Here is a 20,346-nt window from a genome sequence, read left to right on the forward strand (position 1 = left end):
AAGCCCCTACGGACTATGTGGGGTTACCAGGTAGGCCTCCTCTTCCCCACCACCTGCCAGCCCTGCCCAAGCTCTGGGGCCAGCCCCATAGTGCCCAGCCCCAGGACCATGTCTCTGAGACAGAACACTCCACTATTCCTTGGTGCAGACAGAACTAATAATTAGCTGTCACGATTTAATAATACATAAAGATAATCCATGCTACAACACGCACGGATTTAACTAATCTTAATTTGGAGGCAAAATAACAACTCTAAATATATCAAACGCAAGTTTTTAAAGACAACCTGCAAGTGGGGTTTATCTCCAGTTTCCAGCACAGGCAAGTTATTTAGTCTCTTCCACTAGCCTGGCTAATATTCTCTCCACATGTATTTTATTTATTTTTTGAAGTCTGAAAGGCACATTTGCAGAGCGGCATGTAAATCCTCCAGCTGATCAGAAGCCAGTTTCTCCAACACATTTTGCCTGGCGATGGGTCACTAGGACCCCAAACCAAGCACCCCCCCCTCCGCCTCCAGGCACACCCCTGACCCCTCCTAGGTTCCAGATGGAGACATACAGGGCGGGTGGGGCCGTAGCAGCAGGGAACTGCCTGCCACTTCCAGCCCAGGGGGATCTGCTACTTCCTGTCACCCGCTGCCTGTCTCCTGCATTTCTCCAGAAATCTGACATTTGGGGTTTGATGGGGGGAGGAGGAAGAAAAGGCAAAAGGCAAACCTATGACTGACAGCTGATGGCTCGTTCCTCCAGTTATAGCTTCATTTGGTTATGGAAGGGGTGATAACATGCAAAAACGAATTACCTGTGATCAAGAGCCTTCCCTCCAGTGGCTATAAAATGGGGATTCTAAGGAGGAAATGGCTGAGAGAGAAATCCGAGGTTAAGTTTTCAAGACTCTGACTGAGAAGCAAACCCCTCCCTCATGCTGCTAAGCAGGGTCCATAGGCTCTTGAAAGCTTTTCTGAAAGCTTCGACCTCTCAGTCACTGGGCTGCAGCCAGACCCTGGGCTAGGTGGATGCTCTGTATGTTTCATTGTCATCCATTCTCAGCACAGGACTGACAGGTGGGGACAGACGAGGAAACTGAGGCCTAGAAAAGTGAAATGGCTGGCCTGGGCAGGCACTGGAGTCGCACCTCTCCCAACTGACACTGAAGCCCATGCTCCCTTGATCCTTACCCACCCCACCCCAGGTTCCTCCACAGAGGGACCCACCATTAGAGTGGCCACTGCAGGACAGTATAAGGACGTGGCCAAAGATGCTGGGGGAAGGGGGCACACGACAGTTGTTCTGACGTTTCTGATGGTGGAGTTCCCCGAAGCCAATGGAAGTTTCTCCCCCAGTTCCTGGAAGACCCACATTAGCTACCAGCAGGAAATGATGGAGCTGGGGAAGCGGCCAGCAAGGGGGGAAGGTGCTCATCTCTGCAGCAGGTATCTGACACGCCAGGCAGGCACACATCACTGAAACACCACCGTTACTGCTGGGTGTGCTCCCCTACGGGGCAAACTGCCGCCTAGGCGGTCGGGCCACGTGGCCCAAGGCTGGCAGGTGTCAGGGTAGGGTGAGGACATGTGCTGGGTCCCTTCCCACGCGGCAGCACTCGGCCTCCCTGGCACAGCCCCCTCCTCTCCATCCCTCTTCGAGACACCCAGCCCACATCAGAGGTCTGAGACTCCTGCTCTCTGCAAACCCCAAAACCCATCTCGCTTCCCCCTACCCCCACCCCAGGGTTGGCTACTCCCATCTCCTCCAGCAGTGCCAAAAGTCGAAGAATGCAGTAAGAAGGGAGTTTAGGAAAGATAAAGAACTCCTATACAGGCAGAGTGAGTCAGGTCTCCAGGCCAGAGCCCCGACCTCTACTCAACCCCACCCCTGTCCCCAGATGGGCCTCAGACACAGGATCCATGGACCTTTCCCTGCCCACAGCTCACAGCCAAGGCACAACTGCACACATCAAGGGTGGGGCTGCCACCTGCTCACATTCTGGCCACGATCCCCAAGGGGGACAGAGCAGCAGCCTAAATGGCTCTCTTCCCGCCACACTTCCCCCCACCCCTAGAGGGTCCTGTCACCTGTGGTGGCAGGAAGGGGGGATGACGATGCTCAGGGCAGGGGAAGGGCAGTAGGTGCTTGTTTATTAAATGAACAAAAGAATGAATGAATGAATACCCTCCAAGATACAAAGCTCCAGAAAGTTCCTCCTTCTACTCTCCTACTTTTCTAGCATTAGAAAGAGAAAGAAAGAAAGAAAGAAAGAAAGAAAGAAAGAAAGAAAGAAAGAAAGAAAGAGAAAGAGAGAGAGAGAGAGGGAGGGAGGGAGGGAGGGAGGGAGGGAGTCACTACTCTTTTATGCCTATCTCCAGACTCCGGAGTCCCAGGAAAAGGGCTAATCCAGGGTCCAGCCCCTGATGCAATGACTTACACAATTCCAACTCCGATCTCACGCCCAGGGCACCCTTAAAGGTGGAAGGGATCCCACCTATCCCACAGGCCGGCCTTGCCCTCCTACCTCTGGAGCCCTGCCTCTAGATGCACCTGGTGGAAGGAGAGCTGGGACCCGTGTGGACAACACTCAGATTGCTGCTTCCCGGAAAGGCATGGCCCTCTTGGTCACCACAGGTACCTCCCTTGGGGCAGCCAGGCCAGAGGCCAAAGTCCCAAGAGTTAGCAGCCACCCACTCACCAGCGGCCGGCCCCAGGGACAACAGCAGGGCTCGGGCAGGCCGGAGCATCCCTCCCCACCACGGCTGGGAAGCAGGAACAGGAGAGGCCTGGGCGAGGCCAGCGGTGCCAGGGGCCTGGGCAGCAGCTGTGCGGATTTCCGGCAGCCCGGGCGGAGAAGCGCCTGTGATTCCTAGTCCCCCTCTTAAAATATAAAGACTCAATTATCTTTGAGCAGCTTGCTTTACACATGAATTGACACATTTATTTTACAATAAATAACTGAAAGTTATCTGCGTTTCCTTTACTGTTAATCTACGCAGAGAAATAATAAACAGGGCTTGTCTACAAAAATGCAAGTACTGCAGTCCTCAGAATTCAATTAAGCTAAAATAATTAATGCTCCCACCATATTAAATTACTTTATACATTTGAGCCACTGAAGTTTTATTCTTTAATCTTTCCTTTTTATTAAATAAAAAAGAAAGAAAGAAAGAAAAGTTGGTGCCAACGCACGAAGGGAAGAAGGGGAAGAGGACTGGTAGGGGAAGGCACGATGTGCTGCTAGAATGGGATGGTCGTCTTCAGCTGACACAGCATGGAGACTGTTTGGTGCCTTTGATTAAAATAACATTTTAAATTCTTTGAACAAACATATCTCTTTAGACTTCTAAGGGATTATTTTACATATTTCTTCGAGAATGAAGAAATCCATTCGTCCTGTTTGCTGAACAGAAAAGGCCAAGAATATCTTCCGTCACACATAAAATAAAAATACTGTAGGCTGCTGCTGCAGTATTATAGCCCAAGAAAAGGGGTGCGGGGGGTGGGGGGCGGGGAGGACAAAGCCGCCTTGCAGATTAACTTTGCCTTTTATGAAATCACATCTAGTCGCTTTCTTAAACAAACCTACCCACAATGATCGGCGGCCTCTCGCTGGGAAATACCTTCATCGTGAAATGAGGATTCGGATGGTTTTTGGTGAAAGCAGAATGCCTTTCCATGGAAATATAAGTAGGGACCAGAGTCTCATGGGCAAGGTCTGTGGTCACTGATGCTGGGTGTTTATTCTACTGGAGAAAAAAACGTTTCCTCCAATGGCAAAGAGAAGAAAGGGCAGGGGGACCCCCAACCCCACCAACAAAAGGGACTCTGCACCTTTCTTGCCCAGAGGCTCCAGCCCTCATGAAGGCAGCGTCACCCACATTTGCAGGACATTCTGAGAAGCCGGGTTTACATGACCATGGCCCTGAACACGTCAGACAATCTTCTCAAAGCCACTGGCAACTTGAGAGCATGAGAGATGTCCCCCTAGCTCACGCACCAGATGGCAAGGCCCACAGGTCCTCGTGATTTGATGGGGTCTCCCCAGGACCTAGCATGTGCCAGCAGGAGTCTGCATCCCCACTATAGTCTCTTCCCAAGAGAGATCTCATTAATCCCATTTAACAGGTAGGCAAATTGAGGCCCAAGGTCTCAAAGTCGCCTGTGGCTTGCTGCAGTATCCTGCCTGCCTTCTGGACGATGGCGCCTTCTGTTCCATCCTACCTTGGCCTACACCAGGCTCCCCCTCCAAGGAGGAGCACCCAAAGCCCTCAGTCCCTCCAGCGTCTCCACTAGCTTCCATGCCCAAAACATAGCCGGCACCTACTTGCACACTGTAGCACCAAAGGGGACCTCTGAAAAGAAGGTTCCACCGGCAAAGCACTGACGGAGCCCTTACTCATTCAATCCTCACACCAGGCCTGCCAGTATTCCCGCTCCCTGTTGACAGATAAGGAAACTGAGGCCTGGACCCATGAAGCAGCTTGTCCAAAGTCAACTGTCAGGATCTGAACCCTCATCTGCACGCACTCGGATACCATCTTGCTGCAGGGCAGGCTGCCACTTATTGCAGGAACACAGGTTGTCAGGGCCCTCTTTTTCTGCTGGGCTTCCCAGGCTCAGAGGTATGACCAGAAGAAGCAAACACTGAGGCTCGCAGAGCACGGGCTCCCTGGAGGAGGCTCTGGCACACCACAGCCGAGGCCTGGAGGGACACGGCGCCAACTCGCTGCAGCAAACAGGCCCAGTTGGAGGACACAACCCCTACATCTGTCCTTCAGGTGGTAAAAGTCCGCAATCCAGGTGGTCAGCTGAGTGGGCATGCCAAAAGGAATGTCAACCTCCTGAAAGGGGTGCAGTGCTCCAACAAGCTCCCACAAGCCCTTCCCTAGACCTACCAGACGGATCAGCCAACCTCAGAAGGGGCCTCTGAGACCAGGGCACCTCTTTTTGCAGATGGGAGACTGAGGCCAAAGAGAGGAAGAGGAGGAAATGAGTGCCCCCGTTCCTAAGGGCCCACCAGGTCCTGCCCGCAGGCCACATCTCATTGGACCTCACCACAACCCTATGGAGATAGATCCCATTAGCTCCATTTCACAGATGGAAAAACTGACTTGTCCATGTTGTGAGGAACAGATTCCAACCCAAGACTGTCTGACTGCACAGCCAGAGACTAAGCCAAGAATACCAGCAAACCGAAGGCCAACTAGCCTTCCAAATTTCCGTTCTGTACTCCCAGCCGCCTATGGATTAGGCCCCACAACAGTCTCATTGCCAAAAGCAAAGCAACCATCGGCCAGCTGTGCCTCTCTGAGCCTCAGGCCTGTCTCGTCCTGAGGGTCACCCAGATAGTGGCCCCTCGGAAAGGGCGAGCCCTGGCTGGTGGTCCTATCCCAGTAGCCCCCGGGCCCCCTCCCAGCACCAACACCGGCACAACCAGAGGGGGAGGCGGGCGTGGGACCCAGGAGGTGGCTTTGGCAGCAGCCTGGCCAGTGCAACAATCCATACCTGCAATGTTCTCCTGCTTGGGGCAGATGCCTTTCGTGGGTGAGAGCAGGTGGTCATCTTCGTCGGGGGTGACCTGGATCCCGATCTCCACCGGCTCGGACACTTTCCTGAGCTCGGAGCGCGAGGAGGGCGGCGGGCTGCCCTTGTCCAGGCCTTTGTCATAGCAAGCACCCAGGCTGCCGCCACACTGCTTCTTCTTGTGCTCTATAAAAACCAGGATGTCCCCCAGGGGGAAGTTCATCTGACACTGTCCACAGGTGAGCAGGTCAGGGTCGGGGCCACCCACCATCAGCCCCAGGCTGCTGGGCTCCTCTATCTCCAGACCCTCATCTTCTTCAAGGATGGCGGCCTCCACATGGTCAGCCTCTGCTGAAGAGAGAAAGGAGAAGGGGGCAGAGAAGACAGAGATGGGCTTAGGCAATCACAGGCACCCATCGGCCATCCCAACCCTTCCCCACCGAGAGGAGGCCCCTACACTGCCTGGGGGCAGGTGCAGTCACCACATCCCTGCCTGACTCCTGGGGGCCATGGATGGGTAAACTGAGGCTCCAGGAGCAACTGCATAGCCCCTGGAGATTGGCTGCTTAACTGATGCTGAACTTACTCCTTTGTAGCTTATCTGCTGTTGATTCCCACCCCCCAACATAGCACATAAACACACACATGTGCACAGGACACCCGGCGTGCTTTCACACGAGGCTGTGTCACAGGCCTGTACTCCAAGCTAGAGACAGGTCTCTCCCACTTTACATCATCTGAGAATCACCTGGGGAGCTCCAAGCCCCCCGCCCCACAACACCCACCCCCACCCCGCCCAGGCAGCACCCCAAATTAATTACAGCCAGATCCAAACATCACATTATCTTCTTGTTTTTAAGATTCCCCAGGTGATTCCAGTGGCCAGCCAAGGCTGAGAACCGTGAGCCAGAGCCAGAGCCGGTTCACCCTGCTTGGGCTCCATCCGCCACCCCCTCCCTTCCAGGGTTCATTCATGTCCTCCCCATTCATGGGAGCCCTGCTCGCATTCCTCCACCTCGGACCTGGCCGCACACCAGACAAGAAAGCAGAACCCTAGACAGGCGTCAGGCAGCCAGTCCTTCGGAGAGAAAGAAGCCCACAGGCTCAGAAAGCAACAAGTGAGCATTGGTTCAAAGAGAAATATCGAAGAAAAAAAAAAAAAAAAAAAACAGAAGGCAGGGGAAGGGACACTGAGAGTCTGCTCCCCGAACGAGGGAGCCGGCTCTGCCGCCAGACACTGCTCCTGGTCGGATTTCCATCACCTTGTAGATTCCCCAGCACTCATCAGCTCCCCACTGTCCTTTTTGGTTTTATTTTCACTCCAGAAAAAGAAAGGAAAAAAACCTTTTCAGGCTCCAAAAGCATTTCTTGGCAGACGACAAACCACACTTTCAATGGACTGTACATTTTCATATTTCTTGAGCAGCCGATATAGTTCCTTTTTTTTTTTTTTTTTTTTTTTTGGTAGGGGACATGGGACCCAAATATTTTGAAGCCGATCAATGCCTCAAAAAAGCAGCAGCAAGCCCCAAGGGGAAAGCAGGAGGACTCGGCAGCCGTAAGTGTCATAAATAAGAGGAGTGGACAGTGAGGTTACATATCCCCTTGGGGTCTTCATGTAGACGACACTAGCATCAGGGTGCTTGAGAAAGCCAAGAGGGGGGCAGAGGTCTGAAACCCAAGGAGGCAGGTAAATTTTGAGCTGTGTGGTATTCAGTAAGATATAATGAAAACCACAGAGGAACAGAGAAAAGGGATGGAAGGGAAGAAAACACATTCCGTGGCAGTGAAGTTATTGACGGGCCAGAGCCAAAGAACAGATAATTTAAGGAAAAAATTCTGTGGCATCTTCCATCCTACATATAAATCCCTGTTCTGTATTTTCTGAACACAGCTTATTTAGGGCCTGTGAGAGGCCATGTGTGATGCTGAATCTAGAACGGACGGTATATGACAGGTAACGCATTGGAACCACGTGTATACAGTCGATGCATAGGTGTTGCTGGGAAGGGAAGTTAACATTTGAGATCCTGCCTGTGGTTACAGACAAGTAGACAGAGCCCTCCTGAGTTACATGCAGACGTGGATTAGACCCATGGCAGTACAGAAACATCCCAAAGATGAGGAAATCCTAAATCTGTTGTCTGCACACCTCTCATGCAAAAACAAAACAAAAACAAAAACAAACAAAAAAACCTATAAGGTAAGAGAAGCAGTTTTCACCGAGCCAGACCCGGGGAACCATTAATTACACTTTAAAAAAGAAATCAGGAGTTTACTTAAAAAGGAGTTGGAAGACAATGCCACATAATTAATTTACTAATTTATTTTATGAAAAGATGCTTTGGTATGGTTGAAATGTAATCACAACCCTCACGCCGAACAGTGGTGGTAGGGGGACCGGATTCCTGCGAACGGTTTGTCAGAATGGAAAAGGTAATTACTCGGTGCTTCTTTTCCCTTTAATGATCTAACATTGAGCAATACTGTTTATATTGAAAAGCTTGCACCTTTAATTACCAATTACATATACATAATTTCAGAGCCAAAGGAGAGGGCTGTGAAAACAGTTCTTTAGAAATATAAGGATGTATTGTGCGCCATTTCTAGAGAGGGAACTCTAATACACGGGAGGAGGATGTCAAAATATTGTTTTGTTAAAAAAAAAAAAAAAGGAGAGAGGCACAAAGGAAATGAGCTGAAAAGCAAAAAAAAGAAAGGACAAAATGAAACAGAGAATTCAGATGGAGCAGGGGCAAGCTCTGTGGTGGGAAGGGCGGCAGTACCTGGCCCTGCCTGAGCGGCCACTCGCCAGCAGGCCTGGCACTCTGCTGCGTCACCAAGGCGGCCACGCTGCCAGCGTGACCATCCTTTCTGAGGACAGGGAGGTGCTTCCTGCCGCTTAATAATTTCATCTTTCTTGTCCTTGTTTTGTTTTGCTTTTCATTAACTTTCTCAGGCCTGTCTGCTCTCCTGGGAGGAGTTCTAGGAAGCACCCGCATACCTCCTCTGCTAGGAGGTTTTAAGCTACATAATTTCAACTCGTCCCTTCTCATTCAAAGGAAACACAGGCTACTTTAAAAATTAGCAGAGGTCACTGTGAGCCTGTTCACAAGCAGTCCTGCCTCTCTGCCTTCCATCTTTTGCTGAGGACTTGGTACCAACACTTTTTTTTTTCTTTCTCTCTCTCTCTCTTTTTTTTTTTTTTTTTTTTTTTTGGTAACATCTGGTATTCTTTCCTTTATTTGGCTCTCTCTGCCTTTTCACTTTTCTGCTGCAGCAGGCTCTGTGAGCCACACCCCCCCCCCCCCCATCACTGAGTCTGAAAAGTATCCGAAACTGTTCGCTGTGCCGTTGTTGGGATTCGGGCCTCCAGGCCCCTGGCAGCCAAGTCCCCCATGCCCCAGGGCTCCAGGACCTAGGACCCATGACCCCAGCTCGCTGCTTTCCAGGGAGCCCAGGAGCAAAAGAAACAAACAAATCTTCCCTCTTACTATCGGCGTTGAAAGTAAAACTCAAGATGACAGGCAGTGTTCACCCTACTCCAAGAATGGGGTTTCCTCTCCCCCCCACCCCGGGGAGGGGGGTGCGGGGCTCTGGGCTTCATCTGCCAAATGACATACATCCCAGGAAGGTGGCAACGTCACCCCCCAAAAGTTCAGGCGGCAGAGTCAGCATGAACCCCTCAACTGTCAAGTTCTGGGTCACGGCGGGTAGACCAAGACAACTTGCTGAGCCTGGAAGCTCATGCTCATGGCCTTCGGAGACACCCCCAAAAGACGGGCTGTGGTTTCATTTCCGCTGGCAGGCGGATACCGAGCTGGGTGTATGGGGTGTGTGTGCACACGCGCGCGCGCGTGTGTGTGTGTGTGTGTGCGCGCGCGGCCCTTCTTAGAACCGCATCGATGAGGGAAGAAATAAAAGGAGAAAGAGCCCCTTGGCCCAGCTCAGAGAACGGCAAGGTGAGGGGCATCTGGCCTCCTGGTACCCTCCTTTCGCTGCCCCGTGGGCACCCGAGGCCCCCCAGCCCCGCGCAGCTCGGAGAACCAGGCCTCTGCTGGAAGAGCCATAGCAGCCCAAATTGCCACCCAGAGATAAGAAAACACCAGGAAGGAGAAAAGACACGTAACAAAAACAGCTTTTTCAAATTCCCAGACCCAACAAACCAGCCCCTCAGGCTGTCTTGTCCAGCAAACTCAGGCCCTAAATAAAGAAGGCAAAGATGAGGTCTTTCCTCTGAGATGATTTCTGCTTTCGTGAAAAGCTCCCCAAGTGTCAGGCGGCTCCGGAAAAAATATTGCTGCTCTCGCTATTATGAGCCGAATAAAGTACAGGGATTGCTAAAATGTTTGACTCGTTAAGAGGCAAAATGAATGGATGCAGAAGGCAACTTGTTCAAATGTCAGATATCACATTGGGGTGGGTTCTGAAATACGAAATCCTAAAGCTCGTGGACAAATATATATTCACACATACACACATACACACACACACACACACACACAGAGTTAATTTTCTTTTACAGCAAAACCACATTTTATTTACAAGGCTAGGCCTCCTCCCAGCTGAGAAACGCATTTAGAAGCAATGAAATCAGGGTTCACAAATAATAATGGATATTTGTTAAGTAGATGGGGAAGCACTTGATCCTAAGACAAACTCCCCCATGCCTGAGCTCGGCTGGGAAGGAATTTGGGGCAGAAGACAGAAATGGAAAGACAGCATTAACACTGACCCAGCCAAGCAGCCAAGAGGCCCCCGGCAGCTGCAAAGGCTTAGCATGGCCTTACCTGGCCAGTGATTTCCCCCACACGCAGGGCTCCAAGGGCCCCACCCGCCCTGGTCCATCTGTAACAACTGCCCCTGCACCTGCCCTTTGGGGAATTCCAGCCAAGGGGCCGACTGCCTGCTGTCCCCAGAGCACAGTGCATGTGCACGGCTGCACACACAGCACACAGGCCCATGTCCCCCTTACCCTGCACTGATTCAAATCCCAAATCTCTAACGGCTAAGTCACAGTCCAGGAGAAACATATGAAGAATTATTGTCTCAGTGACGGGGGGCGTGGGTAGGAGAAGGATGTGGGGGGAGGGGTGCCAGGCTCTTAAAATCGTGTGCCACCAACGTCACAGCCGCCATCATGATGTGTACGCATGTTTACAAGAAATGCTCAGCATCCCTCCGCCAGAGCTCCGCATCCGACTGGAGACTTTACACCTGCTTCCTACGAAGACGGAGCCTTTGCCAGCAAGCCCATGCTCACCAATAATCTGCGAAGGGATCTTTTCATTCTCCTCCCCGCGAACATTCCGGGAGGGGCTGCGACTCCAGGCGACACTGAACCACCACCAACACGCACACTCAACAGAGCACAACACTTTCGGAGCTGCCATCAATTTTTAATTTATTGGATCCAAGAGAAAATAACAACCATGGGGAGGGGAGGAGGGAGACGAGTGGATGGCAGAGAGAAGGAATCAATTCTTGGTGGAGAAAATAATCTATGACTAGATGACGCTTAAAGGCACGACAAGAGGTTTTATGAAGTTCTCCGAACATCGGGAATAATGAAGTGCCCAGCAGAGGCGGCAGAGATAAGAGCAGCCCGTCAGCCCAGCCATGCAGGCATTGGGAGGACCGTCCTCACAGGACCAGGAGGAGTCAGAACATGTCTGAGGGTGGGACCCACTGTCCGGGTCCCAGCCCCATTTGGCCACGAATTCCCACAACCAGCAATGCCTAGGGCCACTACTGGCCCTGGGAGGACACAGCCTGCAGGGGGAAGCAGGCCTCCTCGTCGTCGTACAGATGAACTCCCTCCCCTGACCACCTGCCCTCTCAGGAGGAGGGCTGAGCAGTGCAGCCCGGCCAGGTGTCTCAGAGCTGCTCTCCCCAAGACCCTCCAAAGGCTTCCTCCCTACCAGCCTCAGATCCGTGGAAGAATGGGGGCACACAGGGGCCACCACCCCAGGAGGCCCTGTCTGCTCCATGCCAACCACTGAACAAGCCTCAAATGAAATTGTCGAGATTTCTGGCATCTGGCTGAAGACAGAAGGAAGACTGTGGGTGCAAGACCTTCTTGGCAACTCATGGAAATGACCTGGGTCTGGCTGAGGGGGCCTGCAGGGGAAAGCCTGAGCCTGGCCTGCATTCCAGAAAGGCAGGGGTTCCTGATCTGGGACATGGTGTGGGGTGCGGGAAGAACCTCAGTCACACAGCCCAGAGGCAGATTCTGAATGGGGAAGTCTGAAGGCGGGAGGAAGATCCCCATAGATACGCATTGCCCTACCCACCCCAGCTTGGTTTCAGGATACTTTGGCATATTGAAAACAGCTCCTTGAAAAATACCCTGACTTGAGCCATGGACTGTCCAACCTTCCCTTCCCCACACCACATCCACCTCTCTAGAACTCCAAAAACTGAGCTCAGGGAGCCTGGTCTCACACATTCAAAAGCAGGGGGTAAAAAAGGCCAAATGAATAAGGAAAACAGTGTTCAGGTGCATTCACAGATCCTGTCCATTACTAAGAGGTTACTAATAAAAACCCAAGTCCACAAAACCAAAGAATAAAGCGACCTATGTTTTGATAAATAAAATAGTTGCTTTAAAAGAAAAAAAAAAAAGTTTACCACCACAGAAACCCTTCCAAGCATGTTTAGAAGAGTCCAGAGAGCTGCAAATGCCTTAAATCTTCAGAGCCACAACAGGGATCATAATGACAGGATATAAAAGCACTCTTTGAGGCCAAATGAAGAGATTTGTTTTACTTAATGCTGTGTTTTTTTCGAAGGTGCAAAGCAGAAGAAAGAAGGACCCTCCACACAGGACACTGGACTCCAAGCCTTTAGCTGGAGGACATCCTCTGGGGATGGGAGCAAAATAGCAAGGACACAAGCCATTTCAGTATCTCATGTCCAAGGTAGAAATTTAAACATGACCTCATTTAAAAAAAAAAAAAAAAAAGAAGAAGAAGAGAAAAAGCAGCACATCCATTTCTGAAGCACACGTTAATCACAGTAACATTGGCATTCAACTTTTTTGAGTCATTTTTGCACGTTGTTTTAGTAGAGAACTCATCAGGACATCCGCAAATGTATTTCTATTTCAGTGGAAGGGGGTCATAAAAAAGTTGTGTAGAACAGAACAGAGGCTTTTTTTTTTCTTTGAAGTTACTAATTTTGTGTGGTCTGGGATTTCATTATAGTTAAAATAGCTCAGGCTGGCTAATTCGACACCCAAGCAGATTATCAGCTCTCTTGGAAAAAGAAATAAAGAATGAATTTCTTGAATTTCAGCAACAACACAAAAGACTTGCATATGTCAAAATGCCCGACGAAAAAGTCCCGGTGAATGTAGCACCATTAATCAAACCTCGATCTGGTGTCACTTTTGCCAGCAAAAAAACGATGCTGTCCCCCCACCCACCCCCCCAATGGCTCCTGCAGAAGATGCAAGAAGTGTGAAGAAGTATGTCCCTCTGCTTCCGTGGGTCTGCAAATAGCCTGCTATTGGCACTTTTTATACACGCCTTGGGGAAAACTAACTGCTCGAGGGAGGAAGGCAACACACGGCTTTTCTTGGGGAGGAGTTAGAGAAACAGGGACCAGAACATGAGCAGGTCTCACGGACATCTGGCTCCCTGGGAAAGAAGAGAGGTCTGGGGAAGTGGGAGTAGGATGGGGGTGGACAGAGCAGAACACTGAGGTCCCCAGACCCACTCATGGGAGTAAATAAAGACGTGACAAAGCCATACTCAGAGCGGCTGGATGACAAGCATGCCTTCCCGGTATTCTTCTGTGCCCTCTCCCCATTAAAAAAAAAAATCTGTCAGCATGCCTACAGCTAATACCATCTTCAGAGAAGGATGCTCAGCCGGCATAGTCACTTGACCGTGTGGTGCTGGGTGCAGTCCCCAGAGAGCATTTATTTTCCCCTGTCCTCCCCAGATGTGACCCCAGCATCAGACCTGGAATCCCAAGTCCTCAGAGAGCTCCTACTGAAGGTGGGCCCTAACCAGACAGCCAAAGGGACCTCCCCCAAGCCACAGGAGATGCAGGAAGAAGCCCCCAAAGCTAAAGAACCCCATCTCTACCCTTCCCTACAAAGATCGTTGTTTTGTTTTTGTTTTTTTGTTTTTGTTTTTTGTCAAGCATCATCATATCTGGGGTCTGTATTTAGTTACAGCTTGTGAGACTCTCCCAAGTACCAAGGCAAAGGACTGGGGATTTCTAAAGTGAATTTTTTTAACGGTCCTCTGCAGGCCAAAGGCCACTGCCCAGCCCAAGGCTGTGAGGTGACTGTGCCACTTCTGTCTCTTGAGTCGTCAAATGAGCTCGCTGCCGCGATATGCTTACAACTGGCTCGATTCAAACATTAAATGAAGTAGAGAAATCATCAGATAAATTGCTGGCCCTCTGTACTGGAGAGTGAAGGCTCTTTCTCAGCTGATGACAGCCACGAGGCTTTCGTCTGACCTGATTTATTTCTCTTTCAGGTTAGAATAAAGCACTCTTTCCTGTCTCAGGGCAACCTCTTCTGCCCATGTATTGAACTCAGGCATGAGACTCGGGGTTAACTGTGCTGTCTGCAGATTTCTTGAACTTGGAGAAGACATTACAGATCCAGAAATCCCGTGATCAAAAGCACACATATTCCCCAGCACTAAATTACACGGTTAGGAGAGAAAGAGTCTCATTAAAAGCCATCCATTAAGGGCACTGTTTGGGGTGAAAGGTATTAGCAACGCTGGGTCTAGCGAGCCTCTACTCCTTCCAAACAAAGTTTTACACGTTATTTGAGTTGGCATTTGATATCTTTGGGGAATGGTGCTATTTCCCTTAGTACAGTGGGAACATTACCTAATAAATGGAATTGAGAATCCAAGTGTTATAAAACCTGAGCTAAAAGGATTTCCATTCATCAAGCTGTTTTAGGAGCACGACTCCCAAAAAGCAGCTATTCTCCACCGTTCCCTGGGTCTGTGACATACAACACAGAAATGGACAAAATGATGTATGCTCTTCCCAGACCCCCTCATTCCATCGCGGATGCCTTAACAGCCTAATGGGATTTTCAGAGAGTCAACACCACAGGCTCATAGGGGAAAACACGCCCATTCAAAATTAACCATTTTAATTGTTTAAAAATCAGGAAAAGAAGAAAAAAAAAAAAAAGAAAAATGCCCCCATCTGCCTAGCGAGGGCTTGTAAATCAATGCCAATAGCTTGAAAATAGATTTCTCAAACTTATATTCTCATTTTGTCCTGCTCGAATCTCTGTAAGAAAATCAATATTACAACTTCACACTTAAGACATTTTGCAGCAAGGCAAACTGCGTTGTCGGCTGCTGATGGAAGCCCGTTCCTGGCCCATTGTAGCGAAGGCGCCAAGCCATGACACGGGCACCGAGCTCCCCCTAGCTGCCAAGTGGCACCAGGCGCGGCTCGGCGTTTCAGGCTTGCCATCAACCCAAAGCCAATTCAACTGAAAGTTTATTTTGGAAAGTATTTTATCACAACAAGCAACAGAGAATGCAAAGCGATCAGGGAAGGAGATGGAAAGGAAAAAGGGAAGGCCTGGTGCAAGACGTGTTCTAAGCTACAAGACAGCGCCAAGAGCTCTAGCCTGATAAGGCGCTAGAAACTGGTGCTCTCTACAGTCGGAAGCGGTATCTGTAAACGAACTGTTCCGCGTGCTTCCATCTCACCTGAGACATACCGCTAATTACTGTCAGAGGCACCCAAAGCTGGTCTTTCTCTTGGGTCAGTGAGACCCGTTTGGTCCCGCACTGTGGTCAGCGGAGCGCCACACCCAGCCATCTGACCTCAGCCTCCCTCTGTGCTCCCAAGGCTGGCTTCCCCAAAGCAACTGCATTCACTCTAGTACTTGAGTAAAAGGACTCGTTTTCTTGTGTGAAATATTTTGAAGGCCACGCAAAAATCGCCAAGGCCAAAAAACAGGCAGATAGCAAGCCCCCTCCAACCAAAGAAAGAAATATGCATATGTACATAATATTCAGGGAGGGAAAGAATACCCTTTAAAAATATTAAGGGTTGTTAAAATAGGCTCACGGCTGTTTTCTCTCAGGTGTGAATTACAAATGAATAAAATCAGCCTGGCATAACACCTTTGATGAACACATTTTTATTCTCCCGTGGAATCAGAGCAGCTGACTTGTATCACACTTCTAATGATATGGGGTTCCCTTCTGTGCAGAAGGGAGACAAACTTCACTCCCCCCCTATAAACACCCCCCCCCTAAAAAAGAGAGCCCCACGGCTTACGAAATTTATCAGAGGCCCAATCTTGAAAGATTGTGGACAACTGGAGATACGCTATACCCCAGAGAGCTAAGGTCATTGAGAATCCAGCCGCCTCCAAAACACACAGTTATAGCAAAACCCAGTTTAAAAGGCAACCGTGAAATTAACACAGTTAGCCTAACTTCCGTGTCAAACCTTGGGTCTCTAGTTGTTTTTGCAAAATCGTGAATTCATACAGAAAATTACTGATCTTCCAAGGAAACCTGTTGGTAGGCTGTTGGAAAAAATCACCTTCGCCAGGGTTGTGTAATTTACCATGGACATCTTATTTTCTTCCGAAAGCCTCAGAAAGCCTCAGAGCTCCTCCGTGGACTGGACTTCATTTCCCCTCCTCTCCCTGTCTGGCATTGTGGGCTCACAGCCCTTCTCTCTGCCTGGTCAGCCACGGCCCCTCTTCTTCCCTCACTATTGTCACTGTGTTGTTTTGTGTTTGTTTTTATTAATAGCTGTGTCTGTCCTCCGCTTCTAAAAGCCATATCCATCTGGGTCAAACATCTTGAAACAAACCAGAAGCCCAGGTTTTCATCCCCAGCTGTCTCCCACCCTGTTTCATACTTTACTTCTCTTCTCTCTGGCCCTGTCTGTACATTTAAGGAGGCTCACTATAGAGCTTGTCTGCCATCCCCCCCACCACCCCGAGATTATTTGCTATTTGTATCCTCTTCATGTTTCCCAGACCAGCAGTCATCCTAAGTTACACTGTCTCTACAGAACCAGGGGGCTGCCACCCTACTGAAGATGTACCACATTGGGGGGGGGGGGGTAGTTTCCTTCACATTTAAAATGTAGAATGTGAAGCTCCCTCCAACCCCCTGGGTCAGGGCTGTGACAGCACTGGCTTTGCTGGCCAGGGCTCCAGAGCACCCTAAACCCACGACTCCTGCATCACTGTGGAGAGGCACTTCCACAGGCCATGCAGCCTAAACTGCATCCAATTCTTGCCATTCCCCTGCCTGCACTCCCACCTCCCGGGTGACACAGGACAAACAGAAAAGCCAGCTGCTTTTTGATAATAAATAGCCTTGTCTGAAAACTGGTTGGACCACTCTCTCGGCTTGACCCCCTGCACATGCCCTGGGCTCCAGTGCCCCTGAAAGGCAGGCGAGATATCCTCTGCCCCTGCCTCTTCCTCCTCACCTCTTCTCCTTTGCCTCTCTCTTCTCCCTCCCTCCCTCCCTGCTCCAGAGGCAGCGGCTTTCCCAAGCCAGCACCGCTCTGGCTCTCTCGGAGCAAGGCTGAGAGAGAGGGGGAACAAATGAAGGATGGAAGGATATTGTACCAGGCACGCCTTGTCCCCCACGAGCAGATGCCACCAGTCCTTCTGGCCAGGCAGGGCTTTCTCCTGATGTCCCAGGAATGCCAGAGGGGGAGAGAGCAAAAGCAAAGCAAACCTACCTGCTTCTTCCCCCCTTACACACAACTGCAAACACTCCTGGCTCCTTTCGCTGCTTCCAGCTTGGCAATGCAGCCCTGACAACTCCCCCTTCCCCAACCCACCCAACTTCCCCCTCCTCAAAAACAACCCTTGCAATTATACAGAGGCTATGAGGGGCAAATTGCCTCCCAGAGAAATTAACCTCTGCAAATACAGACATTGTAACAACCAGTACACCATCTAAAGGGGGTTGGGGTGCCCGAGGGATAAGGGATGGCTTCGGCTTGCTAAAGGACGAAATGTCAACTGGCCAGAAGGACCTTGATCAAACCAGGCTCAAATCTGGTTGTAAAACATTTTGTTTAAAACGCAACCAGTGCGTATTCTTTGAGGGTACAATGGTGAAAAATAAAAGAGAAGTTCTCTTCCCTCCCTCGGAAACCGCATCCCTCTCCCAAGGCGAACCCCACTTTAAAATCTATTCCCTTCCCCAGAAAAAAAAAACAATAATAAATCCACAAATTCTTACTAATGTATCTGCTGTAACAAAGGAGAGGTGGCAGCAGCAAATGCTCCGAGCAGATGGCTCCTATGCTGGGTGTTCAGGGGAGGGGAAGAGCCCCTTTATATATTTATTTATTTATTTAAATTTTTTAAAATATAACATAAATATTCGGCTCTCGGCCGCCCCGCAGCCAGTCCCCGGCTGCGGCTGGGCGCGCAGCCCTCTCCAGCTCCGCGCGGGCTGCCCGGCCCCAGCCCGACGAGGTGCTCGGAGGATTGCAAGAACACAACCTGCCCGCGGTCTCGATGGCACCCAGAGGATGTTTTATTTCTATTGCAATTTAAAAAAAAAAAAAAAAAGGCAACGGCGACCTAGGCACCGCGAGAGAAAGGACCACGGGGAGATGTTCGCGCGCCGCGAAGCAGCGGCCCCGCGGGCAGCGCCGGGCAGGGAGCGCTGCGAGCCGACCTTGCCGTGCAAGTGTGCGGGGACTCGGGGCGAGCTCCCCTGCAAACACCGTACCTGGCCCGCTCGCGCTCGCTTCTTCCCTTTTCTAAATAAACCCGACTGGGGCGCTGGAAGCTGCTGCGTCTCTGCCCCGCTGCCTGACTTTGCCTGCCGGGCCACTTGCTTGAAATCTGCACGATTTCAGCCGGTGGATTTCCACCGCGACCTGCCTTGTTTATTTAGAGAAGGAAGATGAAAGATACTGAGACAGAGAGATGGATAAGAGATTGATAGGTCTCTCTCCTTTTCTTTTCTTTTCTTTTTTTTTTTTTTTTCTTTTTCCCCTCTATTTTACAAGCACATCCCCGTCTCCCTAATCCTAGCTGACAATCCTTTTTCCCCGTGGCGGGGCTTTTTCACCAGCCCCCAATCCCCCCACCTTTTTTTTTTTTTTTTTTTTTTGGAGTGGGGGATAGAAGACAAGATCATCCCAGGAGACAGACGGAGGTGGGGAAATGGGGGGGGGGGGGGCATGAGCCCAGCAAACAGCCGCGCAGCTGGATTCTTTTGCAAATAGCAAGAGGAGAGGAGAGAAAGGCGGCGGCGGAATCCTAGGACCGGCGTGGCGGGCGCCCTGCCCGGCCGGGTGCAGCGGCCGGGGACTCGGAGCCGGCGGCCGCCCTCGCCCCGCGTCTCCCCTAGGCCGGAGCGCACCCCGCTCTCCTCCGCCCGCGCCTCCAGCGCGGACCCACGCGCTCGCCAACTTTTCCCCACTTCCCGGCTCCCCCCTCCCCCTCCGCTCCCCCAGCCCCCTCCCCCTCCTCTCCAAACCCCGCCACCAGCGCCGCCGCCGCCACACACGCCGCTCGGAGGGGCGAGCGTCCAGCCGGGCTCCGCGTGCACACACACCTCCTCCAGCCTGCACGCCCCCTCCCCGGCCCGGAGCCCGCTCCGCAGGCCCTCGAGCCCGAGGCGCGTCGGACTGCGCAGCGCTGCGACTCCCGGGGCTGCAAAGAAACTTTGCTATGGCCCCCCCTGCCCCCCACCCTGCTCTGGGCCGCCGCTGCGAGCTCGCGGGCGGCCTCGGCGCTCGGCCCGGCTGCGCCAGGCTCCGTGTACCCAGCCCCGGGCACCCGGAGCCCCATCCTCCGGCCCCTGGCGCGCACGCCGCAGACACTTACGGGTGATGAGCTCCCTCTGGGACAAGTGCTGCGGGTTGCCCTGTTTGCGGCGGGACATTGCCCCGGCATCTATTCTGGCATCGCCCGGAGAGCTGCACTGATGGGGGGAGCCAGGGGAGGGGGTCCGAGCCGCCGCCGCCGCCGCCGCCGCCGCTGCCGCTGCCGCCGCCGCCGCCGCCGCCGCCGCCGCGCCTCCTCGCCTCCTCCTCTGCCCGGGTTGGTGTTTTGTTTTTTTTTTTTTTTCCCCCTTTCCTCTCTTGCCCTCTCTTCCTCCTCGTCTTCTTCTGTATTTTGCTCTTTCTTCAATGCTGTTTTTTGCTTTGTTTGCAAAAAGAAAAAGAGAAGAAAAAAAAGGAAAGAAAAATCTCTCGATCTAAAATAGGAGAAAGAGGCCAAAAAAAAAAAAAAAAAAAAAGAGAGAGAGAGAGAGAGAGAGAAAGAAAGAAATCTGCTGTTGCTTGCTCGCGGACTGGCTGGTTTCTTTAAAAAATATATTCTTTTGAAGGAAAAAAAAAATCGCTTACACTTCTTCAAACTGCTTGGCCTCCTGGACTTCCAAATGTCTTCTTGAACTTAACCGGATTTTGCACCGGCTCCTGACACTTTCTTTCAGGGTCTGGTAGGTGGAAAGCGCACTTCTACCAGGAGGGGGGGTGGGGGAGAAAAAAAAATGAAAACAAATAAAAAAAAATAATAATAAAAGAAGAAAAAGGGAAAAAAAAAAGCAAAGAAAACTTGGGGACTTGTCTCGTACCCCCTCACCCCGCCCCCTCAAAAAACCCAAAGCAATGTAAAACTGCCCCGGTTCGGTTGTTTCTGGGCTTTCTGCGGGCTGCCTGCTTTTTTTCTCGGAGACTGACCCTTCCGAGGCTCTGGGGGGACTCCAGAAGCGGCTCCTTCCCAGTTCACCTGGCAGGCTGGCGCCGGCCGGAGAAGCTGCCGGGTCCCCGCGAGCGCTCCCCAGCGCTCCCCTGGCGCCGCGGGCCCGAGGGGAGCGG

At 51.3% G+C, this 20,346-nt stretch overlaps 1 protein-coding gene across 4 annotated transcripts in view; it reads right to left on the bottom strand.

The window, feature by feature from the left end:
• BCL11B (BCL11 transcription factor B) overlaps window positions 1-19,509 on the bottom strand; it is a 91,436-nt gene extending 71,927 nt beyond the window's left edge. For 2 of the 4 annotated variants that reach the window (XM_077910561.1, XM_077910559.1), the window contains exons 1-2: window positions 19,349-19,509; window positions 5,500-5,865 (exon numbers count right to left, since the gene is read on the bottom strand). In XM_077910561.1, coding sequence (XP_077766687.1) covers window positions 5,500-5,865; window positions 19,349-19,406 — 424 coding nt within the window. In that variant the 5' untranslated portion in view covers window positions 19,407-19,509. Of the gene's footprint in view, window positions 1-5,499; window positions 5,869-19,348 lie in introns of all 4 variants that reach the window. The other 2 variants (XM_077910560.1, XM_077910558.1) reach the window with 1 other exon arrangement.
• Between the last annotated feature and the right edge of the window lie 837 nt (window positions 19,510-20,346).

The sequence above is a fragment of the Canis aureus genome, chromosome 9 (assembly GCF_053574225.1).
Source record: "Canis aureus isolate CA01 chromosome 9, VMU_Caureus_v.1.0, whole genome shotgun sequence".
Lineage (NCBI taxonomy): Eukaryota > Metazoa > Chordata > Mammalia > Carnivora > Canidae > Canis > Canis aureus.